The 25,867-nt window shown below is 42.1% G+C and overlaps 2 protein-coding genes across 2 annotated transcripts in view; one reads left to right on the forward strand and one right to left on the reverse strand.

The window, feature by feature from the left end:
• GOLM1 (golgi membrane protein 1) overlaps positions 1-8,914 on the forward strand; it is a 33,799-nt gene extending 24,885 nt beyond the window's left edge. Inside the window, exons 5-10 of the mRNA XM_061626755.1 lie at positions 862-964; positions 1,566-1,698; positions 3,266-3,446; positions 4,715-5,026; positions 7,027-7,152; positions 7,507-8,914. Coding sequence (XP_061482739.1) covers positions 862-964; positions 1,566-1,698; positions 3,266-3,446; positions 4,715-5,026; positions 7,027-7,152; positions 7,507-7,580 — 929 coding nt within the window. The 3' untranslated portion in view covers positions 7,581-8,914. The remainder of the gene's footprint in view (positions 1-861; positions 965-1,565; positions 1,699-3,265; positions 3,447-4,714; positions 5,027-7,026; positions 7,153-7,506) is intronic.
• An 8,983-nt stretch (positions 8,915-17,897) lies between these two features.
• Positions 17,898-25,867, reverse strand: part of NAA35 (N-alpha-acetyltransferase 35, NatC auxiliary subunit) — a 41,747-nt gene continuing 33,777 nt past the window's right edge. Inside the window, exons 20-23 of the mRNA XM_061626740.1 lie at positions 24,960-25,100; positions 24,309-24,431; positions 23,241-23,321; positions 17,898-21,460 (exon numbers count right to left, since the gene is read on the reverse strand). Coding sequence (XP_061482724.1) covers positions 21,401-21,460; positions 23,241-23,321; positions 24,309-24,431; positions 24,960-25,100 — 405 coding nt within the window. The 3' untranslated portion in view covers positions 17,898-21,400. The remainder of the gene's footprint in view (positions 21,461-23,240; positions 23,322-24,308; positions 24,432-24,959; positions 25,101-25,867) is intronic.

Genomic DNA, 25,867 nt, shown 5'->3' on the forward strand with positions numbered 1-25,867 from the left:
GACATCTAGAGACAGATAACTGTATTCAGTGAGCAAAACCTCCAACATAAAAACATGGATTTGTGAAAGACTTGAAAGTTTCATGCAGGTATATAAGAAGCTTTGATTCACATGACTCAAAGGAAAAGAGCCAAATGATACAGGAAATGAAGTCATAGGCTACTGGATTTTAGGCTACAAGCAGGCAAGGAAAAGGTTTCTCTTGAAGGAAGAGTGATAGAGGAAAATATAGTTCACTCTATTTAAATGTGCATTTGAAGGATACTTTCCCAGTAATCATTAACAATTTATCTGTTGCAAAAAAAATAAGTGCAGTTTTCTTTTCTGGAGTGTAGGGGGAGCTTCAAAAGAGACTGAGGAAAAGTAGATCTGCACTCAGGTGGACAGATTATCCTTCTGACAGAAGGTAGTTTAGGTGATAGCCTCATGGTCCCTTGCAATAATGCTTCTAAGGCTGCAATCCTAAATATAAGGGATTGTGCTTGTCTGCCAGCAGAACTAACTTATGCATATGCACCAGGATTTCTCCTCCCAGCTGCAGCACCCACCACATGCCCCCAAAGTCTGCTCCAGATGGCTGGGAAGGAAAGGAAGGAAAAGTTCCCTTGTGCAAATGGAAGTCTACTTGTACATTATAGATTTCACAGACATTACAAGGGAATAAGCTTTTGAGTAAACATGCATAGCGTTGATCTGCACAGGTCATATAGATTGAAAAGACTGAAGCAGCATTTTAATCTAATTACCATGACTATTTATTTTTGGTGAAAGAAATAAGAATGTTCTTTCTTATTTATTGTTCATTAATTTCCCTTTCCCACTTTTATGTGTTTTTTAAAATAAAAAATAATTTTGACTCAGACAACTTGAAAGGTCTGCAGAAGGAATATGGAAGGCTCCAACAGGATGTATACAGGTTTCAGAAAAACCAGACTCACCTTCAGAAGAAATTTACATATGACATGTAAGTTCATTATAGCTGGATACCTGCAGTACAGGCAAAATGGCCACAAAGCAAGTTGTTCATGTTCAAGCTTAAATCTGAATATTTGTCTTACACTAAAGTCAGTGGGTCTGAATCTAAATTCCAAGTTTGCTGCTGTTAAGTATTTTGTTGTGCTGTTTTGTGAATCCAGACTGTACTGTACCTGTGTACAAACCAAAATTACAAGGGGTTTCTATGATTTTGCATTTAAACAGAGGATATTTCTAGCTGGCCTTATATATATCCCTGCAATCTGAAAGGAGAGTGCAAAAAAAGTAGTAAGATTAAGTATTAGAGAGAATAAATGTGCTTTTTAAAGAGGTTCTTCTTGTTGAGTAAAGTAGGCCTGCACACTTTGTAACTGTACAAGTCAAATGCAGCTCAGGAGTTCACCAAGGGCTCAGTAAACCTCCTGTTCTGGATCTCTCAGGACTACAAAAATAGGGAGGTTCTCGCTCATGTGGTGGGCCACAATATGTGGCTGGCAGGCTATGTTCAACTTGGTGGATCACAGGTTGTGCAGATCTTTTGTGTTTTAAAGAGCACATTTAAACAACTGTATTCTGTTACTTGGTTCAAGGTCTCAGTGTATCAGTCAGATGATGGAACTGAAAGAACAATGTGAAGAAAGGATAGGAGCAATAAAAAAAGGCAATGGGATACCGGAAGACAAGAAAAATGATATTTCAAATACATCAAATAAAAATTATCAAGTAAGTCTTAAAAATCTGCTTTAGAAGGGTACTTGTACAGAAATCGTAGGTGAGCCAAGCCAAGCTGATTCAGCCATTATTCATCTACATGAGGTTGAACAACTACATTTGTTGATGGTCGCATAGCAGGGAGGTGATGGCTGGTGAACCAAAATACTTTTCTCCCTCATCTCTACTTTTTGCATGCATATTCCTCCCATTTGTTTGCTGCCTTAAACCTTTTGGAATTGCAGTATGCTGACCTAAATTTAGAAGTGCCTAAACTTCTGTAGAGAGCCAGTGTGGTGGAGTGGTTAAGGTGCTGGACTACAACCTGGGAGACCAGGGTTCGAATCCCCACACAGCCATGAAGCTCACTGGGTGACCTCAGGCCAGTCACTGCCTTTCAGCCTCAGAGGAAGGCAATGGTAAAACCACCTCTGAATACCGCTTACCATGAAAACCCAATTCATAGCGTTACCATAAGTCGGGATCGATTTGAAGGCAGTCCATTTCCATTTTCAAACTTCTGTATGTGTATCTAAGTACCCAGTCCAATGGACTGGATTTAGTTTCAGGTCAACATCTGTTGTTTGAACAAGATTTCTATTTGCTTCTTCCTTCAAAACCTTTAACCCTCAAGTTTTTATAGCAAATAGTATAATGCCATTCTATGCCAACTGTTAAAATTATTCTTGCTTAAGTGAGACTTTATTGTGGGTTTAAATGAAATCATTTGTCACCAATGGTGATGGGGAGAGGCACATAAAATTTTACATAATACATTTTCATAACTGTGCGAAGGAATGAGAAATAATTCTTAGTAAAAATTGCTCAAGTATCCATACATTTTTCAGTTTATTCTTATGAATTGTCACTTTGCCAATTATAATACCTCAAATTAAAGGCAAAATTACCTCCTTTCCCATTTATATCTCACTGAGCCAACTACACATCATATAGGAGAACCATGATTAAATCTCGTGAAGAAATCTTCTGAAAACTGGCATGGGGGGGAGGGAGGGACAGACTCTACCCCTGCTGCTGCCACCACAGATCTGATCCAAACATATAGATGCTTGTATATTTTCTCATCTGTGGCTAATAGCACCTGTGTAGTGTGATTGGAGTGGCCCTGATTAAAATTGCCATCCCTCTATATGGTTCCTTCTTACAAGTAGAAAATTATGTGGACAAATCCAAAAACATCTAGCTAGCTCCCTTCAGAATGTGGTGAAACGTCAGTAATTTTAAGCCTGTTTTGATTTTAGTAGGATAGAACCAAGTACGGTAACATGCTCGTGGAATTAATGGGACCTGCACCCCAGCATAGCATATATGCATGTAGCCACATCGAGTGTACTGTAACTCAAACATAGCAGTCTACATTTTTATTTCATGATTTATGAAGCAGCCATAAGAAGGGAAGCTATCCACCTGTTTTTGTCCTTCCATTTTGTTTTAGATTTGCTGTGTAACCCTATATATTATTTGCCAGTTAATAAAAAATAAATCTTAAAATACTAATAGATTTTTCATTTGGGCTGAAAAATCATATGGATATAGTTTGGCTGTTGTTTTTTTAAAGGTGAATATTCAAGAGCCAACAAATGAACAACCAGAGTTCCAGCAGCATGACCTGACAAAACAGGGAAATGAACTTCAAGAAAAACATCACATCTCTGTTGATTCTTTGAAACTAGAAGTATCAAACCCAACACCACCCATCATAAAAAATGTAGCAGAACTGGTTTACCAAAGAGAAAAAGGTATGATTATCGTACCAAAAATGGCCATTAATTTTCAGTCTTTTCATCAGGAGCTAACACGGATGAATTGATTGGTTACATTTATATACCATCCTTCTGCCAAGGCACCAAAGATTGTTTACAGCTTGAACATACTGAAACAAATGGTCCAAAATACAGAACAACCATTCTGTCAGTCCCTTCAGGAGCTGGTGGCACAAGCTCCCTGGCCGGAGGGGGGGGGGGAGGATAAGGAACTGTATTAAGTTGCAACACACTTTCTCACATTTTAAAAGCCAGTTATCGCTCACAACATAATTATTTCTCAGAACATTACTGGTTCAAAAATCTTTTTTAATATAAAGTGTACTTTTCAGTATGCACTTAAATGCCTGTATTAAAATACCTTATTTTGCATGAATAAAATTTTGTTTCCTGATGCATGGTTGTAACTTTGGCTGAAGCTGAAATAGTGATCCTATCGCTATTGTGCCAGCCTGTCCAGAAAACTATGCTATTTGTTCACACGTGGTTTTGTATTATGGCTTATTCATCTTTATTCAGACTCCTTTTTTTAGGGGTTGCAGGCATGCTGGAGAATGGAACAGGGCTCAGGCGGGTGGGTTGTACTGAATGCAAGTCTCTCCACATTTGTAGTCATGCTGATTTCTAGACCCCTGCTTAGTAAACATTAAGTAATAAAGATACTTGGTGAAATGTTTCTCAGTATTTGTCAAATGTTGTTAGCTAGAGTCTGAAAATGGAACAAGACTCCATTGCAACCAGGGCACATATAGCCAGTTTCATTTTATCAATGAATATCATCCACCTTGCCCACTCCTCCTCCTCAGTTTTACATTGACTAACGCTAAGCTGGATAACATAGTCTAATGTGCTAGGAAAGTTTTGGCATGGAGGAACTTGCATCAGTGTAGAGGTTAGGTCAGATTGCATGCCTTTCAGACCTTTCTTAGCCATATACTTGTCTTAATCCATGAATTAACAGAGAAGCTCATGATGGTCTCCAGAATTGGAACTATGTGTTCAGTAACTTAACTGGTACAATAAGCCTCTTTAAAAAGCAAAAACATGGCCTTTCTGTAACCAGTCAACAGCAGACCTCAGGAACTGAAGTAACTTCAGGTTTTATTAGTTATTGTGAAGTTACACATTCTGTGAAACAAATTAGGTAAGGAAAAGCAGCTATTGTTGAGTTTCAAAAACTTAATTTTGATATCAAACAGTCTTGCATTGTGTTCTAATTGTGACTTTACAATCCTTTACATAAGGAAATGATGATGCTGTCAATAAAAAGGAACCCAAGGAAGAACTCCCTATTGATCAGGACCACCCACAAATACTTGCTAAGCCTAGCCAAGACAATAAAGAACTGCCCCCAGAACCAGGAATAGAACAGAATCCATATGAAGAGGTTAAAAATGTACTTGGTGAAGTTGCAGTAGAAAGGCAGACTGGCAAACTCTCAGAAGCTGTGAACCATCAAAATGCCAATCAAGCACAAGCAGACGATGAAGAAGTTGAACGAGAACATCTTTTAAATGATGATCTGCAGCAAGATGAACAGGAGACCAGAAAGGATAGTTAGTATAAAAGCTTGGCTGCTATCCAAAAATGTCATATTTGAGGGAATAAATAATTGTTGAGCAAGTAATTTATCATTATAGTTTTGCAGCTATCACTTATGAAAATGATATGCAAAATTGTATGTTTTGGACGTAGCATTCAGTGCCAAACAAACTCTCATTCCTGTCTTTAATGATTTAGAAATTATCATTAAGTAACTTGCAAAAAATGTACATGTCTTTTTACAATATTTGAAATATATTATTGATCAGATTCTCCCATTGCACATTTCAAAATATTATCTGGAAAACTATGCAGAGTGTTGTAGTGTAGGGTAAATTATTTGAAATACATATATACTTACCCCTCCATAAAATTTGCTTAGCAGGCATTAAACTTGACAACTAACTAAAAAATGCTGTTCAGAGGCAGTATCTCTTGGAGTACCAGCTATTACATTCCATAATGCCTTGTTTGAAACTTCAGAGGGGTTTTGTCTGGCAATGGAATGCTGGAGTAGATAAACTGTTGTTAGTTCCACCAAGGTAATTCTTAGAAGTGATCTTGCCTCACATTGAATAAACTACTTTCCATCTTCTGAGAGAGGCTATCATAGACTTAAGTTGCATGGGATATAGTAGAGCAGGGGTGACTAACTTTTTGAGGGGCTGCCTGGCCAGGGGTTGAAGATTAAATGTGTGGCCAATTTATTATGGATTTTTGGGGGGGGGGTCACAAACATTTTGGACCTGGAGGAGTAGGAAGCTTTTTTAAATGGAGGGGGCACTGGGGCCCTCACAAAATCTTTTGGTATCACATCTATAGGAAACGATTTTTTAAAAAAAGTAAAGGTGTCCCCGCGAGTCATTTCCAACTCAGTGACATCTTGTGACGTTTACTAGGCAGACCGTATATATGGGGTGGGATTGCCAGTTCCTTCCCCAGCCTTTCTTTACCCCCCAGCATATGCCGGGTACTCATTTTTCCGACCACGGATGGATGGAAGGCTGAATGGACCTTGACCCCTTTTACTGGAGATTCGACTTCCTCCTTCTGTTGGAATCAAACTCCGGCCGTGAGCAGAGCTTCGGCTGCGTTACCGCCGCTTACCACTCTGCACCACGGAGGATCGCTAGCACATCACTAGCAGTTCATATGTTCATTATGACCTCCCACTTTGTGCTAATCACTCTAGATTTAGGGCTTCTCCATATGGAGAAAGGAACAAGACTTACTGCATACATTGCCTTGATTGCAAAGAGCTGGGGTGCCTAACTTGTGCCTCCCTTCCAGATGTTGATAAACCCCATCATCCTTGACCAGTGGCCATGCTGGTTGAGGGAAGTTGTAGTCCAACAGGTGGAGGGCCCCAGGTTAGCCACCTGCTAACATAGAGATGCTGTATGCCTTTGGGCTGGCATGTGCACTGAGACTGCTAAATGTTTCAGATTCCATATGGAGTGCTGCTGTATGGAAAGTAGTTTCAGTAGCTTTGCCAGTGAGGCGGTAGTATGTGAAGTTTTAGACTGCCAAAATGTCTAGTAGTTTTCTGTACAGGAATATTAGAAAGATTAGCTTAAGAAGGATGTGCTATCCAGCCCCTATCTAATTGTTGAAAGATCCTGCCTGTTGGTAGACAGAGATTGTACAGCAAACAGAGTATGTGAAAGCAAGAAACAGGGACTATGAAATGTGAGTAGGTTTGATCTAGTGTGCCACCAATGCAAATATTTCCTATCACCTATATCTCAAAGAAATTATCAAATGGCAATAGCTTACCCTGGTATAAATGTTTTAGGAACAACGGAGAACTCTCCCAAGTTATTACAATATTTAAATAAAATTATTGGTATTATTTTTGTCTCTCCTTATGAACTACTAAAACTGAATGTGCAGAAAAAGCTCAAAGTGAACAGAGCAAAAGTTACAAATTGAAATCTTGTATGTTACTGCGTAAAATATTGCTTTTCTGTTCAGTAAGATATATAAAAGGAATCATTTTGATTTATCTTTGCAGGTGCATTTGGAATCAAAACAGTAAGCCAGAACAACATAGGAGCAGACTACAATTTTGAAATGAATGAGGCAGAATCTGAAACTGATAAGCAAGCTGCTCTTGTTGACAATCAAAGTAACTTTAATGGTAAGTCGTGCATCTTCTTTTCTGAAGTTCGTTGTTCTCAAAGATGTCTAGAATGCCCCAGACTATTTTGCACAGTGATCAGTCTGGTAACATTTAAAACAACTTTTTTTTTTTTTTACAAATAGGGAATTTAGTAAACTAATTCCAAATTTAGTAGCATGAAAAAATGACAGCTAACAGCTGATGCTACATTGTGGAAAAACTACAAGTGAAAACTGTCACAGTGGAAAATATTTAAATTATGTACAATAATCCATAGATAGGCATAATATTGCCTGTGTAAATATTCTGTGATGAAATATCTGATTAACTCAAATATATTTAGAATTTCATTAAAAAATTTCCTCTTTTCAGCCCAGAATCTTGAAGATCCCAACATGCAAAACCACTTATTTAAGCTTGGTGAAGAGCATCAACAGAGGTTGTGAATAATGAGTAGTCGAGGGCAGAAACAAACACTGAGACAACGCTCTTCAAAGCTTGAAAAATTGAACTGAAACTGATCAATTTAGGGTATATTTAAATCAGTTTTGACCTTATTAACTTGTCTCCTCACTCGAAATGTTGGTATTCCTATGAACTGTGCCATGACAGCATTTCAGGAAGAAGCCTTCTGTATGGAATCTCTACTCTTCTGGTTTTCCTTGAACTATGGCAAGAAATCCGAGCAAGTTGTCTAGCTACAAAAAATGGAATTGTTTAGACAGACTTTAGCTTTAGAATACCTTTGTTTTCCTTTGGTCATATCACTCAGTGAGACTGATCTGTCCATATATTACCAGTTTTCAGTTCACAAAGAAGTGAACATAAGAGAATGGATTTTGTATTTGTTTTCATAGCAGTTTCCTCCAGGAACGATATCCTAGACCTAGAGCATTCTAGGGCTGCACTCCTATAAATGCTTGTTTGGACATAAGTCTTATGATTAAATGGGATTTACTTACCAAGTAAATATGCATAAGACTGAGCTGTATGTGTATTTACATCTCTGCTACTTAAAATTATAAGTTATCCACTTTGAAAAGCAGGACTTGGTAAGAATGTTATCCCTATGCTATAGGAATCCTGGATTTTGGTAAAGCAGTTTTCAAACACTGACGTTCTTGCATACAGGAGTAGCTGACCACATGATTTATGATCTTATTGCAACTTGAATACAGGGGGAAGATTAATCTACAAGTCTCAAATTTGTTTGCTGCTACTTATGAAGTATCTTACTTAATACTCTAATCTTATAATAAATAGGAAACAGCATGGTGCTATACTGGAACCAATATAGGTCATAGCACCATACCTGTTGAAATTCATCCTTGAATGCAATGGCCACACAAATATGTCTTGACTCCTAAAGATAACAGGAACAGAGTGCCACAAGCTTGTTACCCCAGAAGATGAATTTCAACTAATTACTTCAATGGGTTCCCCCTCCAAATTTAACTACTAATGATTATATCCGTTTGATTACCTTGTACAAGTATTTTTGAGCCAGTGGGAAGCATTTTTCAAATTCTCATTCCCCTTGAAAACCTTTTCTGGAAAGTCTTCCAACCCTCTGGGAGTGCTATCAAAATAATTACATCCCCTCTGCAACTACCTTCCACTTGTGGAATAGCCCAAGGAGTACCAATTAGATTCCGCATCAAATATTTCTGTTTGTTTAGTGGGTTGATGATTTTGACTACTTTAATAAAGCTGAGCCTAGTGTTTGTGAAAGGAAAACCAATTTAGATCAATGATGAATTAAATTAACGGATTAATAATACTCTACTAGTCTGGTTGTTGGTGTCTTATCCCGAATAATTTTTTGCACTCAAGAGGGAAACAGAGTGTACTTTATAGTGTGTCTAAATTTTTGGTCTAATTTACTCCTATTTAAGCTTTTCAGTAGGCAACACTTATTCTTTATAACATTCTGTAAAACTATCTGGTTCTTTATTTGAATAGGCACATCCTTACATTTAATAGGGCTGTTCACAGAGATTCAACTGAGACTTCATATGTATTTCCGCCTTTTACTTAAAGCATGTGTAAACAAAAAACTCATCAAATCCTCAATTATATCATCCCTCAAAACCAAAATATTAAAAATATTCAGAAAACATTTAGCTAACCAAGTGAAAGTGGTCCAGATGTATGTAGCCTTATCATTTTAGGGGGAAAAAACTGCTGGTGTACAACAGGATAACTAAGGAAAGAGGGGCAACCACGTACCGTATGTGAACAGTGACCAGAACAGAAAAGGAACCATAATTCTCATGTGAAGGGTATTTCTTAGAGATGTTGGAACACATGGCATGGTGGGTTATGATGCCTTCTTGTGCCCAAAAACAGGAAACACAGACTGTGCTTTGTTAGCCATACCCTCTCACCAGTCAGTTTCATGGAAAGCTAAAAGAGCAGTCTCTGACCCATTTCCAGAACTCATATAAGGAAAATGTAACACTGATAGGAAAAAAACCTAGCAAACAGACAAATCTGTACCAATACATGATAATCCTACACCAACTGGCAGGTGATCCACCATGGGAAGGTCCTTGCCCTATGTCCATCACCTCTGAGAAGCATCCTTCACGTGAGAATAATGGTTAAGTTTTCCAGAAGTGGTGAACAAACGTCTTGGTGGGATATACTACAGCATGGACCTCCCAGGGTGAGAACATTATGTGCCAGTTGCCAGCCAAATAACCTTCCATTTAAAGAACCTGTTGAGCACTTGTCTCCCAAATGCCACCTCTGCAACATATTTATCAATCTTGTCATGTCTAATGAATGTTGTTGGAGTCATCCAGGTGGTTGCTCTGCAAACCTCTGCAAGAGGCCCATTTGTTGAAAAAGCTGCAGAGATCACAGTAGTCCTTACTGTACGTGCACAGGTGTATATAGGTAACTTGAGTAATTCACAAGCAGATGAAATCCATCTAGCTCAAGCAGAACTTGATACTTTCTCCTTCAATGCCTTAGGGTGAAAGGAAAAGAAAAACGAATGAGTTCATATGTTTCATTATGCTGATATAAACCTTTGGAGCGCTCGTCACATAACAAGAAGCTTTCTCTAGTGGATGTGAAGCAGAGGGGAAGAAAGTTGGCAAAATCAACCCCTGCTGTCTATGAAAAAAAGAATTAACTTTTGGTGTACATAAACAGTATGATCAGAAACTCTACATTCAGAAGTGATTGCCACCAAAAAATTATTATAGCAGTCTCAGATAAACTACATTCAGTGCCTCAAACAGTGAATTTTCCATATGAGTCTGGTCCTCACAGCGGGTAATGGCTCCACCTATCGTGCGAAGGCAAGAATGTCTTTGAAGTCAAGACTAGGGGCGTCAGGCCCCTCCCACTCTCCAGTTTATTTTCCCCGTTGATTGTCTGACGGCTCCTAGAGCGACCGCGGCTGCGGGTCTCTATGGCTTTGGCCGTTCCCGAGTTTTTCTTCCCGAGCTCCGTCACAGTCTTGGGAGCTCGCGACTCGCCCGGAGCGGCTTTTCTGGGCTAGGCTGCCTTGAGCCGCATCCTGTGGTGTCGTTGGAGAGACCGCGGCTGCGGTTCTCTCTCAGGCGGGAGCTTGCGGCTGCGGCTCCCTGCCTTTCCTCGCCACCCGATTTTAGCCGCGTCGTTGGAGAGACCGCGGCTGCGGTTCTCTCTCAGGCGGTAGCTTGCGGCTGCGGCTCCCTGCCTTTCCTCGCCACCTGATTTTAGTATTGCCGCCCACGAGAGCCTGCGGCTGCGGCGCTCTCATTAGAGTGATTTTTTCCTCAGCCGCACGCCGCGGCTTTAATTCCGCCGCGGAGAGCTCTGCAGTCGGCTACGACGGCTGCCTGTCCCTGCTGATTTATCCTTCTCAGTTTTCTCCTGGCAATCCCTTCTGGGATTTTTGTTTTTTCAGAGCCGCTAGTGCGGCTATCGGCCCCGTGGCTGCTCCTGCGAGCCTGTGCTGGGCAGTCTCTCCCCAGTTCAACAGCATACGGCTGCCATTGCCCCTTCTTCTCCGTCATTTTTTGACTTAATTTTCCTGCTCTTTTTACGGGCGCCATTTTGATTGCTCCCGTTTTCCCCCGCCCTTTTTGTTATCCCTGTATGTGTGTTGTAGACAGGCTCCTTACACACAAATCCGTAACTATTTTGCCTTTTCCACTGTGACTGTATTATTAAGGCTGTGCCTGTGACGGTATCATTAAGGCTGTGGTCCTAACCTCAATTGATGACCTGAACAGCAATAGTGCATCCTGCCCCCTCTGTGGCCGTGTACTAAACCTGGATTACACACTGTACATTCTGCCCCATCTGTGGCCGTGTACCAAGCTTGAATTCCAGCATACAGCGTTATATTGATGCCAACATAGTGCATCATGCCCCCTCTGTGGCCGTGTACTCGGTCTGAAATATATACTGTACATCCTGCCCCCTCTGTGGCCGTGTACCAAGCCTGAAATACAGCCTATATTATACTAACGCCGATACCACAGTGCATCCTGCCCCCTCTGTGGCCGTGCACTTAGCCATCTGCCAGTGTATCCTACCCCCTCTGTGGTCGTACACTGTGCCTGTTCGGGTCCCTACATCCTGCCCCCACTGGGGCTGTGTACCGCACCCAAAGTGAATTTAAGATGGCAGAACAGCCACGCATGTCTCAAACAGCCAAGCCGCAACCTTCTAAGGCAACTAAGACTAAGCATGCTAAAGCAAATATTGACGCCAACATAGTGCATCCTGCCTCCTGTGGCCGTGTACTAAGACTGAAATATATACTGTACATTTTGCCCCCTCTGTGGCCGTGTACCAAGCCTGAAACCCAGCCTACATTATACTAACACTGATACCATAGTGCATCCTGCCCCCTCCGTGGCCGTGTACTTAGCCATCTGCCAGTGTATCCTACCCCCTCTGTGGTCGTACACTGTGCCATCTGCCAGTGTATCCTACCCCCTCTGTGGTCGTACACTGTCCCCATTCGGGTCTCTACATTCTGCCCCCGCTGTGGCGTGTACTGTTGATCCTCTACCAAGCCGCCTGAACTGTGCATTCTGCCCCTACATGGCAGTGTACAAGACTGTTGATATATACAAGGCTGTGAATACTATACAAGCGGCTTGACTTTTACCCCACATAAGAGCTGTCTTAACTGTTAACTCTATACATTCTGCCCCATCGTGGCAGTGTACTTAGCCATCTGCCAGTGCATTCTGCCCCAGTCGTGTGCCGTGTACTGAGCCTGTTCTAAGCCTGTTCATAGTGTACATTCTGCCCCATCGTGGCAGTGTACTTAGCCATCTGCCAGTGCATTCTGCCCCAGTCGTGTGCCGGGTACTGAGCCTGTTCTAAGCCTGTTCATAGTGTACATTCTGCCCCATCGTAGCAGTGTACTTAGCCCCATCGTGGCAGTGTACTTAGCCATCTGCCAGTGCATTCTGCCCAGTCGTGTGCCGGGTACTGAGCTCCTTTGGGTCTGTACATTCTGCCCCAGTCGTGTACCGTGTACAGCTACCCTAATATTTTTATGATGGCAGAACAGCTGGAAACAACCCAGGCGCCCATGCCAAAACATCATACGGAGACAAGCCAGGCGACCAAGCCTAAACCACTAAGGCGGTCAAACATAAGCATACGAAAGCGGTTGCCAAAACAAATCACCTCTCTGGCTATAGCACTGCCAAACGGCCTCGCTATGTCTCTGTTCCGACTCCTCAGGGGTCAACCCCTGCACAGCTAACTACCCTTTTTCGGTCTCCTGCTGCCTCCTCTGACGAGGAGGACTTTCCAGGTTTCCTGAGCAGCCAACTGTCATCCCACCAGGGGCTTACTCTTCTACCCTATCCGTGGGGCCACCCATTCCGCCTGCCCAAGAGCAACCGTCCACAGTTCCAGCCCTGCAACTATCCCAGGAGTTTATCTCACAACTCCAAGGCATACTCTCGTCTTTCACTCAGAGACAGACACCCTCACAACTTCCTGCTATCCCTCATCGCGCTGCAGACGAAGGAGATGATTGAAGTGACCATTCTGAGCATGAGCAGGACACATCCTATCGCTTCTTCGACGCCTCAGACTACCAGCCTCTGGCGCGCAGAGTGTTGAACACCCTTGGCCTTCAATCCACTCCAACTAGAATGGGCTCACCCCCTACAAGCACACCGCTTTAATAACATTGCGGGCAGACTTTATGCTTTGGACCCGGACTTTGTTACCAAACTGGACGTCCCTGGCAAAGACGAGCCTATTTCTAGCTTAGTTTCCAGATCCCTCTTGCCAAAGGAAGGAGAATCTTATTTGAAGGATGCTACTGAGTGGAGACTGGACTTTGCACTACGCAAAACCCATGAGGCCACCGCCTTTTCTATGCGTGCATCAACTTCAGCTTCTATCTTCGCCAGGGCAGCGATGATGTGGTTGGATGACCTCATCGAGGATCCCAATCCAGATCCTTTTTCAATGCGCAGATCGCTTATAAAATTCCACAAAACAGCTGCCTTCGTGGCCGACGCCACCTTGGACGCGAATCAACTAGCAGCACGCGCAAGGGCATCTCAAGTCATGGCCCGACGGACCCTCTGGCTTCGTCACTGGCAGGCCGAACCTACGGCCAGAGTTAATCGCTCACGGGTACCTTATGCCGGGTCATTACCTTTTGGCGAGGAAGCACTAAAAGTGGTGCTTGTTGACCCTAAGGACACTCGAAATCCCATCTTGGCCACTGTCAAAAACAGGGAGCACAGACTTTTTAGGCGTTTCGCTTCATACCGGATGTCTCAGCCCTTTCAGGAACGCGGCCTGGGGGACGAGACCATGAGTTCCCTACATATGATTTCCACTCCTCCAGAGGAGGCTGGAATAGACGCTTCCAGGGTAGAGGCCCATGGTTGGCTAGTCAACTTCGACAAAAGCCATCTACAACCAACGCAACGTCTACAGCATCTAGGTGTAATGTTGGACACCCTGCAAGCGAAGGTGTCCCTATCATCAAATCACTTAACCGCTATTACAGACATCTCAAGAGCTCTGATGCACAAATCCTTCGCAGACGTCATGCTCCTAGCCAGGGCGCTCGGAATGCTCATCTCTACTATCCAAATTGTGCCATGGGCTCGAGCTCATACTCGCCACCTCCAGTGGGCCTTGCTACCGTCCCAACACGATATTGCCAGCTCAAACCACCGAGCAATCCCCTTAAACTCAGCTCTCCGCCTTTCATTCCGCTGGTGGACGAGGGTCCAACATCTTTCCAAGGGCATTCCTTTCAGAGACCCCCGCAGGACTGTTCCTCACCACAGATACCAGCCTCATTGGCTGGGGAGCCCACTGCAACTCCCAGTATGTTCAGGGGGTCTGGTCCTCAGCAGAGCAGACTCAGAGCATCAATTGGCTGGAGCTAAAGGCTGACCACTTGGCCCTACTTCATTTTCAGTCTGTTTCCTTTGGACCATGTCCTCATTCAAACGGACAACACATGTGTAAAATCACATTTGAACAGACAGGGGGGCACCAGGTCCCGTCCTCTGCAGGACCTAGCTCTCCTCATCTTCGGCTGGACAGAACAACATCTGCAATCCCTGAAAGCAGAACATCTCGGAGGGATCTGGAATATGACTGCAGACTGGCTCAGCAGACAACAGTTCTTTCCGGGAGAATGGAAACTTCATCCAACCGTTTTCCATTGTCTCCAGTGTCGGTTCGGCAACTTTGCCATCGACCTGTTTGCTTCCAGCCGCAATTGCCAGCTTCCCAGGTATTTGGCCCGATACCTAGACACAACAGCAGAAGCAGTAGATGCTCTGTCAATATCGTGGCCAGACGGTCTTTTGTACGCCTTTCCTCCAATACCATTGTTAGCCAAAACCTTGAGGAAGGCGTGGAATGAGAGGGCACAACTGGTTCTGATAGCACCATATTGGCCACGTCGACTGTGGTTTTTGGATCTTCTTGCAATGTCAGTGACAGATCCTTGGACACTTCCAGTCAGGCCAGGGCCCAGTGTGGCATCAGGACCCCACTTGGCTCAATCTAACAGCGTGGTTTTTCAACGGGGACATTTGAGGTCGGCTGGCCTGTCTGACGCTGTTATTGATATTATCTTGGCCTCAAGAAGACCATCTACCACTCGGATTTATCAACATACTTGGGTGGCTTTCTCCCAGTGGTGCCAGTCCCACCATCACGATCCATCCCAGGCCATCATGCAGCAGGTGCTACAATTTCTCCATAACGGATTCATGATGGGACTTAGACCCAACACCTTATGTCGACACGCCTCGACTTTGTCGTCTATTCTATCAGTTTCTTCGTCTGATGCGACTATTGCCTCACATCCGTTCATCAAACGTTTTTTGAGGGGAGTTGCCCTACGATCTCCGGCTGTTGTCCATCGGTTTCCCTCATGGAGTTTGCCGAAGGTTCTGCAGGCGTTGCAATGCCCTCCATTTGAACCCATCAGGACTGTGCCTCTACGTATGCTGTCCTTCAAGGTCTTGTTCCTGATCGCAATCACATCTGCCAGATGAGTTTCGGAGTTGGGCGCATTGTCTTCTGCTCACCATCTCTGCGTCTTCCATAAGGACTCTGTTGTACTGAAGACTGATCCTTCCTTCCGTCCTAAGGTTGATTCAGTTTTCCATTGCAACCAGGACATTGTTTTGCCTTCCTTTTGCCCGAATCCTACCCATCCTCTCGAGAAGGCTTGGCATTCGTTGGATGTCCGGAGGGCTCTCAAGACCTACCTGTCTAGGACCCAGGATATAAGACGAACTGAGTCTTTGTTTGTATCCTTTCATCCAAGGTCTATGGGGCATAAAGTAACCAATTCTACCTTATCCCGTTGGTTAAGGGCATGTATTACCTTAGCATATGAGTCCCTTAAGCTGCCAGTTCCAGCTACTATAACAGCTCATTCTACTAGGTCAGCTGCCCCTTCGGCTGCTTTTGCCACTAATGCTCCTGTTGCTGATATTTGCAGGGCTGGTGTTTCGTCTACCCCACACTCGTTTATAAGGCACTATAAAATAGATCATTATGCCTCTGCCAATGCCTCCTTTGGCAGACGAGTGTTGCAACAGGTTCTTAATGACGATTATCATGTGGGTGGTCCCTCCCTATTATGGGCTGCTTTGGTACATCCCGCTGTGAGGACCGGCCTCATATGGAAAATGGACCATTGGTCTCACCTGAAGGGTGATTTTCATATGAGTACGGTCCTCACGACCCTCCCAGTTGGAGGATGTATAGATTTATTACTAAGCTGTTATATATTACTGCTACGCTATTATATTTAAATTTAAGAGTGAAGTCAAGACTTCTAGTTCTGTTATATCGCTATGTTGGAGTCATGTTATTATGCATGTTACTATTGTGTTATTTTCCTGCTGGCAGGCCTGTTGGCCTTGTTCTTGTATTTTTAGATTTTCTCTATAGACTCGCTGCGAATGAACTGGAGAGTGGGAGGGGCCTGATGCCCCTAGTGTTGACTTCAGACATTCTTGCCTTCGCATGATAGGTGGAGCCATTACTCGCTGTGAGGACCGTAGTCATATGAAAATCACCCTTCAGGTGAGACCAATGGTCCATTCTACAAGGCCATTAGCAAGTCCCATGATAGAAATCTGTGGATAGTAGGTGGACACTTAAGAGAAGATCCCTTCAGAAATTGCTTCAGTAACAAATGATATTCCAGTTGCTGAGATGATGATGCCAGCTCCCCCCCCCCAAAAAAAATTGCAGATGCTTGTCATTTGAGCATTGTATTGAGAGGGTAACTGTCAATATATGCAATCCCCCAACTACCCCTTTCTGGGGGCTTCAAGCCTCGGTCTGACACTGCTTGTTGGTGGCTTGAGAACTATAAACTCTCCTAGAGAGCTCACACTCTTTCTTGTACTAAGTCATGGTCAACAAGCCTGGACATGTACTATCTCCTTTGAGACTCATGATCCGTGACTTAATTCTACTATAAAGGAGGGGTCTAAAACTATATCAAGACACTCTCAGGAGCGAGGCAGCAGACATCAGCCACTGAACATCAATAGTACAGACTCTGTGGAGGCAAGGGAAGGCTGCTGAACTGGCTCACAGAAGGTCCCTTTCCCTAGCTGGGATTAGTAATGTATGATCTGTAATGTAGAATTAGCTGAACAAAGCAACTAATCAGCACACAGCTGGTGTCAATAGTTTTATTTGTTATTTATTCTAAAAGAACTCCCCCCAAACATACGCAAGGGGTTGAAAATACAAGCACAGCAGCCTTAAGACCCATAGACATACCCTGTTGTAAGAACTCTAATAAATTCTGTAGTGACCTTGCTTAAGCTGACATTCTGGGATTTCAACCAACGCATGAAAGTTTTCCATAATGATAGATTCTAACAGTGTTTAAAAATATTGTGAGGCTAGAAGAGTACTATCACTGCTTCCAAGAAACCAGAATCCTTAAGCTCATCCCACTCAACCTCCAAGCAGTGAGATGGTACCAGTCCAGATGGATCAAGGGACCCTGAGTTAGAAGATCTGGTTGAGCTGGAATGTGCCATGGAGGGGCTGTTGCCGACAGCAGTATCTCTGTCATTCAAGGCCTCTGTGGCCAAAAGGGTGTCACCAGAAACACCTGAGCCTATTACTTCCCCCCCCCCGAACTCATAGTAATAGTAGTATTGGAGGAAAAGCATAAAGAAGTTATTTCAACAATGGCAACAACAGTGCATCTGTCACCTTTACTTCCGGACAGCAATACCTTGAATAAAAGCATACTCTGGCAATTCAAGTGAGAGGTAAAGACATTTATTTCCATCTATCTGAAAACTGTCTGCAGATGAAGAAGCACATTTGTTGCTAGCTTCCATTCGCTAGCTTGAACACACGAGCGACTCAACCAGTTGGCTTCAATGTTTGAATCTCCCTTTATATGTTTGGTTGTTAATCAGCAGAACTGCTTCTTGATCTTATACCATGTTGTCTGTTAACACAGTATTGTCTGAGTGTAACAGGACATCAGTCAGCTTGAACAGAATGGTAATGTGATAGAGATAGCCTTGCTGCTCTCAACTCCAACCAATCCACGCTGTGACATGATTTGCTCTTTGTCCACTGACCATGGATGTAACTCCCTTGACAATGTGCACCCCAACCTGAAAAGCCGGCATCTGTGGTAACCACTGTTTTCTCTGGATCCAAGAACAGAATACCTCTCATCAAATTGGATTCCTGAGTCCACCATTGGAGAAAGAGATGAAATCCTGCCATGAAAGGAACAAGGTGGTGTCGCTTGTTGACAATAGCTGACTGGAAAGGCAAAAGCCCATTGAAGAGATCTGGTATGATGTCTTGCCTGTGGCACTAGATAATACCAGAAGACCTAGAATCTTTACAAGGTGCAGTAGTTTCATTGACGTCAGACACATGATATTCTTGACGACAGATATTATTTTGAATATTTAATCTGAGGAAATCTCTTTCCAGTTTGTATATTCTGCAACATGCCCAGGTGTATATGTTTGAGTCTGTTGCAAATGACATTATTTTTGAAGTTTACTACAAAGCCAGCATGCTGCCAAACATGTCAGTGTTGCCTCAATGTCCATGGCAGACTTCTGGACTGATGATGACCAAAGAAGGAAATCATCCAGATACAGGTAGACATGGAGACTCTGGAGGTGAAGATAAGCCACCAACATCATCATAACTTTTGTAAAAACTCGAGGAGCTGATGCCAGGCTGAATGGCATTGCCTGATACTGTTAATGACTTTGTTTATGCAAAATGATATCCTAATTGAAGTGCTACTTTGACACCAATGTCTCCATTTTTGCTAAACCACAAACTGGTTCCAAAACTTGAAGTCCACAACAACCTACCATGATATGTTCCTCATGAAGAATATGGAGTAAATACCAAAGGAAGAGTCCTCTGACAGAACCAGTTTGATGGCTGCTATTTGCAGAATATGTTGTATGGCACTTAGCACTATTGCTCTCTTCTCCAGGGAACTGGAAACCAGCGAAGGCAGAAACAGACAACAGTTCTATTTCAGTCCTTGATTTATCAAATTCAGGAGCCATCTGTTATTGGCAATGGACAACCAAACTTGATCCAAATGTTGTTGGCATCCTCTCATGGGCAACTGGATGGGGTCAGAACTGTGCAGGTCAGGCTTCTTGCGATGAATGCCTGTGATGAACTTGGATCGTTGATTATTCTGGCCATCTCCCTGGAAGCATGATGTAGACAAAGATGGACCTGTTCCAGCATCTCTTCCTCTACGCTGACAGTTATGGACTCCACCACTTTGAACAAAGTGAGGACCAGGAGAATCTCCAACCTCAATCATCTGAAGAGGAATTATACACCTGATAGTCCAGGACAAGCCTGAATATGTTTTCCTCTAGACTTTGGGAAATATTATGTTGAGCATTATTAACTAAGCATGTAGCAGTGGGCTAAGCAACAGCAGTCTGACCCAAAGTGATAGGCCGAGTGTGAATTGACTGAGAAATGGGCATCACAGTATTTTGCAATGGGCATAGTAGAGAAACCACCAAGCTACTTTGAAATATGACCCAGCAATGTCTTTCTTATTTGTTGCAGCATTGCCTCACTGAACTGCAATGTCTGAACAGATTGTACAGGACTCACCATGATCCAAACCAAAGACAGCAACCACACCAGAATGACTGAAATGACTGCTGTCTTATAGGTACTGTCTCCTTTTGTTGTAGAGTCTGGGCGAGGGCTGAAAGCTAGTAAATTCCTCACTAGATGAAGCAAAGTCCCCACATTACATCCATGTACTTGTGTTTTGAGGCATGCCTTGCAATCCTTATCAGAGAGCAACTCTACTGCCTGTTTGTCGTAAGTCGTGAGACAGGAGGGGTATGTTAGTAGTAACTGGCCAGGGCGTAGTGTTTGTTCTCCCAAATACCACACCTTCACAGACTCCAGCAATATAGATAGCACTTTAGTCGTTGGCTTAGTCCTTGTGGAAGACGTGAAAACAGCGAGCTGGACCGGCAAACATTTTCAGAGACCTTACTGACAGTTCCCACCAAAGCCACTACAGCCATTGCACCCAACATTTTTTCCGTCGCTCCAACAACAGCCACAGAAGCAGGTGAAGTACAAGCGAGATTATGAGGCACCAGCAATATCTGGCTTTGCAGCACAGTGGCCTTTTTATTTATCTTTCCCATGGTAGAGGACTGACTAAGCAGAGCAGTAATAAGGTCCATTTCCACCCTCTGCCTGAAGCACATGGGGTGGGGGACACACATACGCATAATGAATGCAGGATCCCCCCCGCTTTTTTGAACACACAAACTAGCAAAAAGGAGTAAACAAAAAAGGGACAGGAATTGCAAAAATGAGAATAATGGGAATAGAAGAAACCAAAAGTAAAAGGACGAGACAATATCTGAGGTAAAAAACACTGACAAGAAAAAACTACATTTACTAGACAAAGACCAAACTCACACACAATCAGGCAAACTAACAGACAAACACAGACCAAATTACAAGCCTGAAATAAAGTAGACAGGTGGGAGTCTTGCACACACAAGTCTGCTCTGGGCCAAGACAGGAAGTGGACTGGCAAGGGTGTGTGGCCAACAGACAAAGACCAGTCTATGTTTCTTGCCTTAGGGCACAAGAGGGCAGCATAATGTACTATGACATGTGTTCATCACTTCTGGAGAACCAGAGTTCAGCCTCCCCATTTCTTCTGAAGATTTTACACTCTAAAAGCATATGCCTTCCAAAGTTAACGCTTAGCCAATCTGCAAGGCTGAAAAGTGGAATATATTCTGTTTGGAAGTTAATAAAATTTGAGATGAGTTCTGATAAAGACATGCAGCACATCACCAGAGCATTTCAGTTTTTGTTTAGAGCAGAGTTCTGCTTTCACTAATCAGACTATAGCAGCTTCCTTATTGCATTGTACTTTCAAAGCGGGCCAGAGTGTTCTGAAATGCTTACAAATGTTCAATCACCATTTATAAAAATGATTTATGGATAAATCTGCAACAAAACCAAAACATACAATGCTTCAACAATGAATGTGGTTGATAAAATCAGCTCCAACAGTAAAAGATTACACAAACCACTTTAAAACAGCAGTTGTCACTCAGGATGTGTGGAAGTCAGAATAATGTTACTCCCTATACAACAGTACTTTTGTCCAAGAGCACTGTGTCCCTTTTGAGCACAGTATAAAAGAGTCTACCAAGGCAGCTCTTATATACAAATTACAGTTTGTTTGTTCTCCTAATTCTTTGCTTCACACAAGCTTCACTACTGGAAAGTATCTATGAGGTGAGAAGTCAAATTCTGGAGGAACCTAGAAGAAAAAAACATTTAAAAATAATTTAGTGCCTGTTTAAATGACTCCTTATTAAGTATTTCTGATTCTTAGTGGTTCTTTAAAACACCAAGAGTGAGAAAAATTCTGAAGATGAATTGCAACTAGATGAAAAAAATGGCTCTATCGTCTGGAGCAGGATCTGGACCAGACACAACCCTTCTCAATTACAAAGCTTGTGCTAAGATAAGAAACACTGCCAAGTGCACCACATTCAGAATATCGAAGTAGGGATGGACAGCTTAGTCTTGATCCATTTCATGTCCTTTTGGAATGTGTTTTCCCATACATACATCCTGTTTCTCTGCTGACCTTTCCTGAAAAAATCTGCAAGATTTAGATTTTTGTTATTTTAAGTACTTACAATATAAGTCCAAGGGCTGACCTTAAAACATTTTTAACAAGCACTAACTGCCTAGAGTGACTATAAAGGTCAGCTCCTGCCACACATCTTAAAAGTGGGGTTGGAACTGGCCCTGGGATTAATGGCATTTGATTACCCCACTAGGCAGTAATCCCTTGCCCAATACAGTGTTCATGCGAGGCTCTCAGAGACACGGTATGGACAAAGGCCATTTTTTCTTCTGTGGGATGGATGGCATATCATCACATCCCGTCACTTTAATAGTCTTTTGCAGTCCTATTTTCAACATGTGGTAGGAGCCATACTTTCTAGCTTCTCCAGCACTAGTAAGTTTCAAGATAAATTAATAGGCATTGAAATCAGCCCTCAACTACCACATACTACAATTGTGTGGTGAGGATCCCACAGACAACTGCATTCCAATCTGCACACTAGTCTGGGAAGTGTGGATCAAGTGTGTTCACTTAGGAATTTGGACCCAACAAATTTCTCAGACAACCCTAATTCCAGCTCTGGGAGAAGTGCACCAGAATAGACCAAGTGCGCCAGAATAGAGCAAGATTTAATGAGAAACTGATAAGTGCCTTTTCAAATGGCATTTTGTTATCTGGAGATAATCTCTGTATAGGACAAAGTACATTGTCAGCATGAAATGACATACAGTATGTTTTGCCATGAGCACAGGGGATACAAATCAGAATGGAAGCAGGAATGCTACAAGTTGGCCATCCCTATTGAAATAACTGCAGATGACTAATGCTTTTCCCCATACATACTAAGATTCTTACAACAGATTCCCGCATTTGATGGTAAAATACTAAGAGAACAATCCCATATATGACTACTCAGAAGGACATCACAAGGGATGGATTCATATGCAATGCTAAGTCATTGTTAATGTAAATCAAGGTTTATAAACCAAGAACAAACCATGGAATGCAAGTGTGGTTTGTTTATAATAAACTATGATTAAACCACTGGGTGAGGTTTGGACAATCAAATAAGTAATGGTTTGATAAACCACGACTCAGTGTTATGTGCGAAACCAGCCACTGAGTTTAATGGGGCTTATTCTCAGGTAAATTGATATAGGATTGCAGCCCAAGGTTTTTAAAGTATTAAATGTAACAGAATGTCTTTAGAATCAACATATTTAAGATTATACTACAAAGTTGTAGTTATAGAAACATGCCCCACCAATGTAGTTTGATATCTTCTGGTATAATTTTTATTGAAATTATGTACTAATTCTATTAACAGCATGCCATTAAAAAACACCAATTGTTCATGACTCTCTAAGCTTGTAATATACTTGTAATACACCTACCCCTTTCTAACAGAGTTCAAGACTACGTTTCAAAAGCAGTAATTTTAATTTAGCTACAATTTGCTTACTTTAGAATCTTTTTTGTGACCTCCTGCCAGCAACTTCATGACAACTATATTGGGTTTAGCAACTTTAAGAATTCGGTTGACCTAAACAGAAATATTCAAATTTCACATAGTTCACAGACAGAAAAAATAAAGATGTTAAGAGATAAGTAATAGTAAATTCTTAATACAATGATACTTGCAGTTTTTACTGTATTATTTATAAACCTGCAAAACTTTCTTTATGAAAACACCACAACTGGTTTCAGGTTGTAATAAGAATTAAGCCAAACTAATACAGCTTTTTAAAAACAAAATACTATTAATAAATTTGCGTGCATACTAACAGCTCACTGAAGCCAGTGCGGCTGAAACATGTCTGACACTGCACTAGAATGTGGCCAAAAGCTTTTAAAAGTTATGTATATATTTAAATATTGGGAGATGAGCGCATCCTCTCACCCAAATCCTATACTGACAGGGCTCAGAAAAATCCAGAATGATATGCAGAAACAGCTATCTACAAAGAAAAGAGAAAGTCTAAAGAGATAGTTCAGTGCCACTCCTGAATAGTAAAATAGTAAATAGCAAATTCCTGTTGAAATTAAAAGGAAGGAGGGTTTTGTAAAGTCTTTTAAATCTTCAAAACAATGAACGCCACCAAGACATCTATTACCAGCCAGACCAAAACAGTACCCATCCCCCCTCTAATAGCCTTGGACATAAGATTTTGGAAAAAGGGGCAAGGAGAAAAGGCACCTTCGTTACTTCAAAGCAGATCTATCCATCTGCCAACTCAAGAGAAACTTAGAAGTGGAATTCCCTTCCACCATCAACTGTCAAACACCCAGTCTCTACAGATTTCAGGTATTTAAGGCACAGCAGTTGTATTAGCTGCTAACAGGATTTATTCTAGCAGAGTTGGGTAGGCTCTGCATAAACTTTGCTTCCTCCAATGCTATTTGTATATCAAGAGAATTCTAATTCTACAACACAACCCATTAAAACGTTTATTGTTTAAAAAAACAATCCTAATCAAGTGTTAGCAATTAATTCTTCCTACTCTTATCTATATGTTTGAGAGAATCTCACCTCATGGTCTGGGTTAGGGATATTTTCCAGTATCATTTTAGCTTGCTGAAAGTGTTTGCTAGCAGCCATGTAGAGATCAGAGGACTGGGGAGGAGGGCTGTATTTATTTAGATCAGACATTTCCTAAATATCAGAAAAAGAAATATCTTTTAAAAATTGCCACAACAGGGATCGATTCTTCTTTTGAATCAGGCTATACTCTAGCAGCACAGAGGTGAAAACACAATGAAACAAAACAATTTCTACAAGTTCACCCTTTAGTTCTTCCTTACGTAATTTTGTAATTGGATAAAACATTATTTGTTCACAAACTTGGGGGGGGGAGGAGAAATTGTGCTTTGCAACTAATGGAAACTTGGGAAATGATTTTTCATTTATTTTACTTCACTTAAGTACATGACATGTTCTCCAAGGAAGATAAGTAGGTAGGAAGGTAAGCAGGCAGGCAGCAGGCAAACGAAGCAGGAATATCTGGGATGTGTCTTGCTTACTACACATGGAAAGTTCCAAACACACTGTCATCTGTCTCCATTCCAATGGGGGAAACACATCAAATTGGTAAAGAGCATCCATCAAGGAGCAGGGGAAGAACACCCACTCATATAATATACAAATGTCCTGTAATACATTAGTAATATTCCTGTGGCTTACCTTGAATTGCAAATAGTGTACAGGTGGTGGTGTGATGACACTGTTGAATGGAGCAAACCTGTGCTCGTACCGAACCTGCTCACTATCGAGCTCAAACTTTGGCTTTCTCACTTTTCCATCCATGTCAAAAGCAATCATAGTCTTTAGGAAAAGCAGGGAGATATCGGGAAAAGAAAACCACAGAATAAGCAACCTGCTTGTCACAATATAACAGCCATAGAAGCACTGGTGCATATACATACAAAAGCCACTCCAGAAAAATAACAGATGGAAAGTAAATGTAGCCATGGTGCAATGACACATGACACATCTGGTTGCCACTCATCTGTCCCTTGAAAGAGGGGTCATAACCTTCAAATATTTACTAATCTGCAAAACTTATTCCAATAGTCTGGGATCTCAGAGACAAATTATACCACATCCATCACATACAATTAGGATGAGCATGAAGCCTGCAAGGAAAGGATCTTCTGATGCAAGTTGGGTGGAATACATCTGCACATGCTAGATTTACTTTGTCATCAAAAAACAAGAAAAGAATGCCAGATGGTCACATTTTCTTAATTACTATCTGGGATATAAATTACATTCCGTCTTAACTTTGAAAACAAGCCTAGTCTCTTTGGATCATAGTCTTTGGCTCCAATATGCACTAACTCAATTACAGATCTGTTCATACACTAACCCATTTGGAAAGTGTTATTGAATGGGCTCATGCAGAACGTAATATTGCTGATTCTTCAGCTATGGGATCACATGCTCTCTCCCAGCAGAAATTCCTCTGCAAAGCTTAACTCATAGCTAGATCTTGTGTTGGCACTATGAGAACTAGCCTGGAGTCCAATTTACTCAGCAACTGAAATTTTTCATAGTTAGGCAATGGGCAGCATTATATTTGCACTGGCCCT

This window comes from Rhineura floridana, chromosome 1 (genome assembly GCF_030035675.1).
Source record: "Rhineura floridana isolate rRhiFlo1 chromosome 1, rRhiFlo1.hap2, whole genome shotgun sequence".
Taxonomy (NCBI): domain Eukaryota; kingdom Metazoa; phylum Chordata; class Lepidosauria; order Squamata; family Rhineuridae; genus Rhineura; species Rhineura floridana.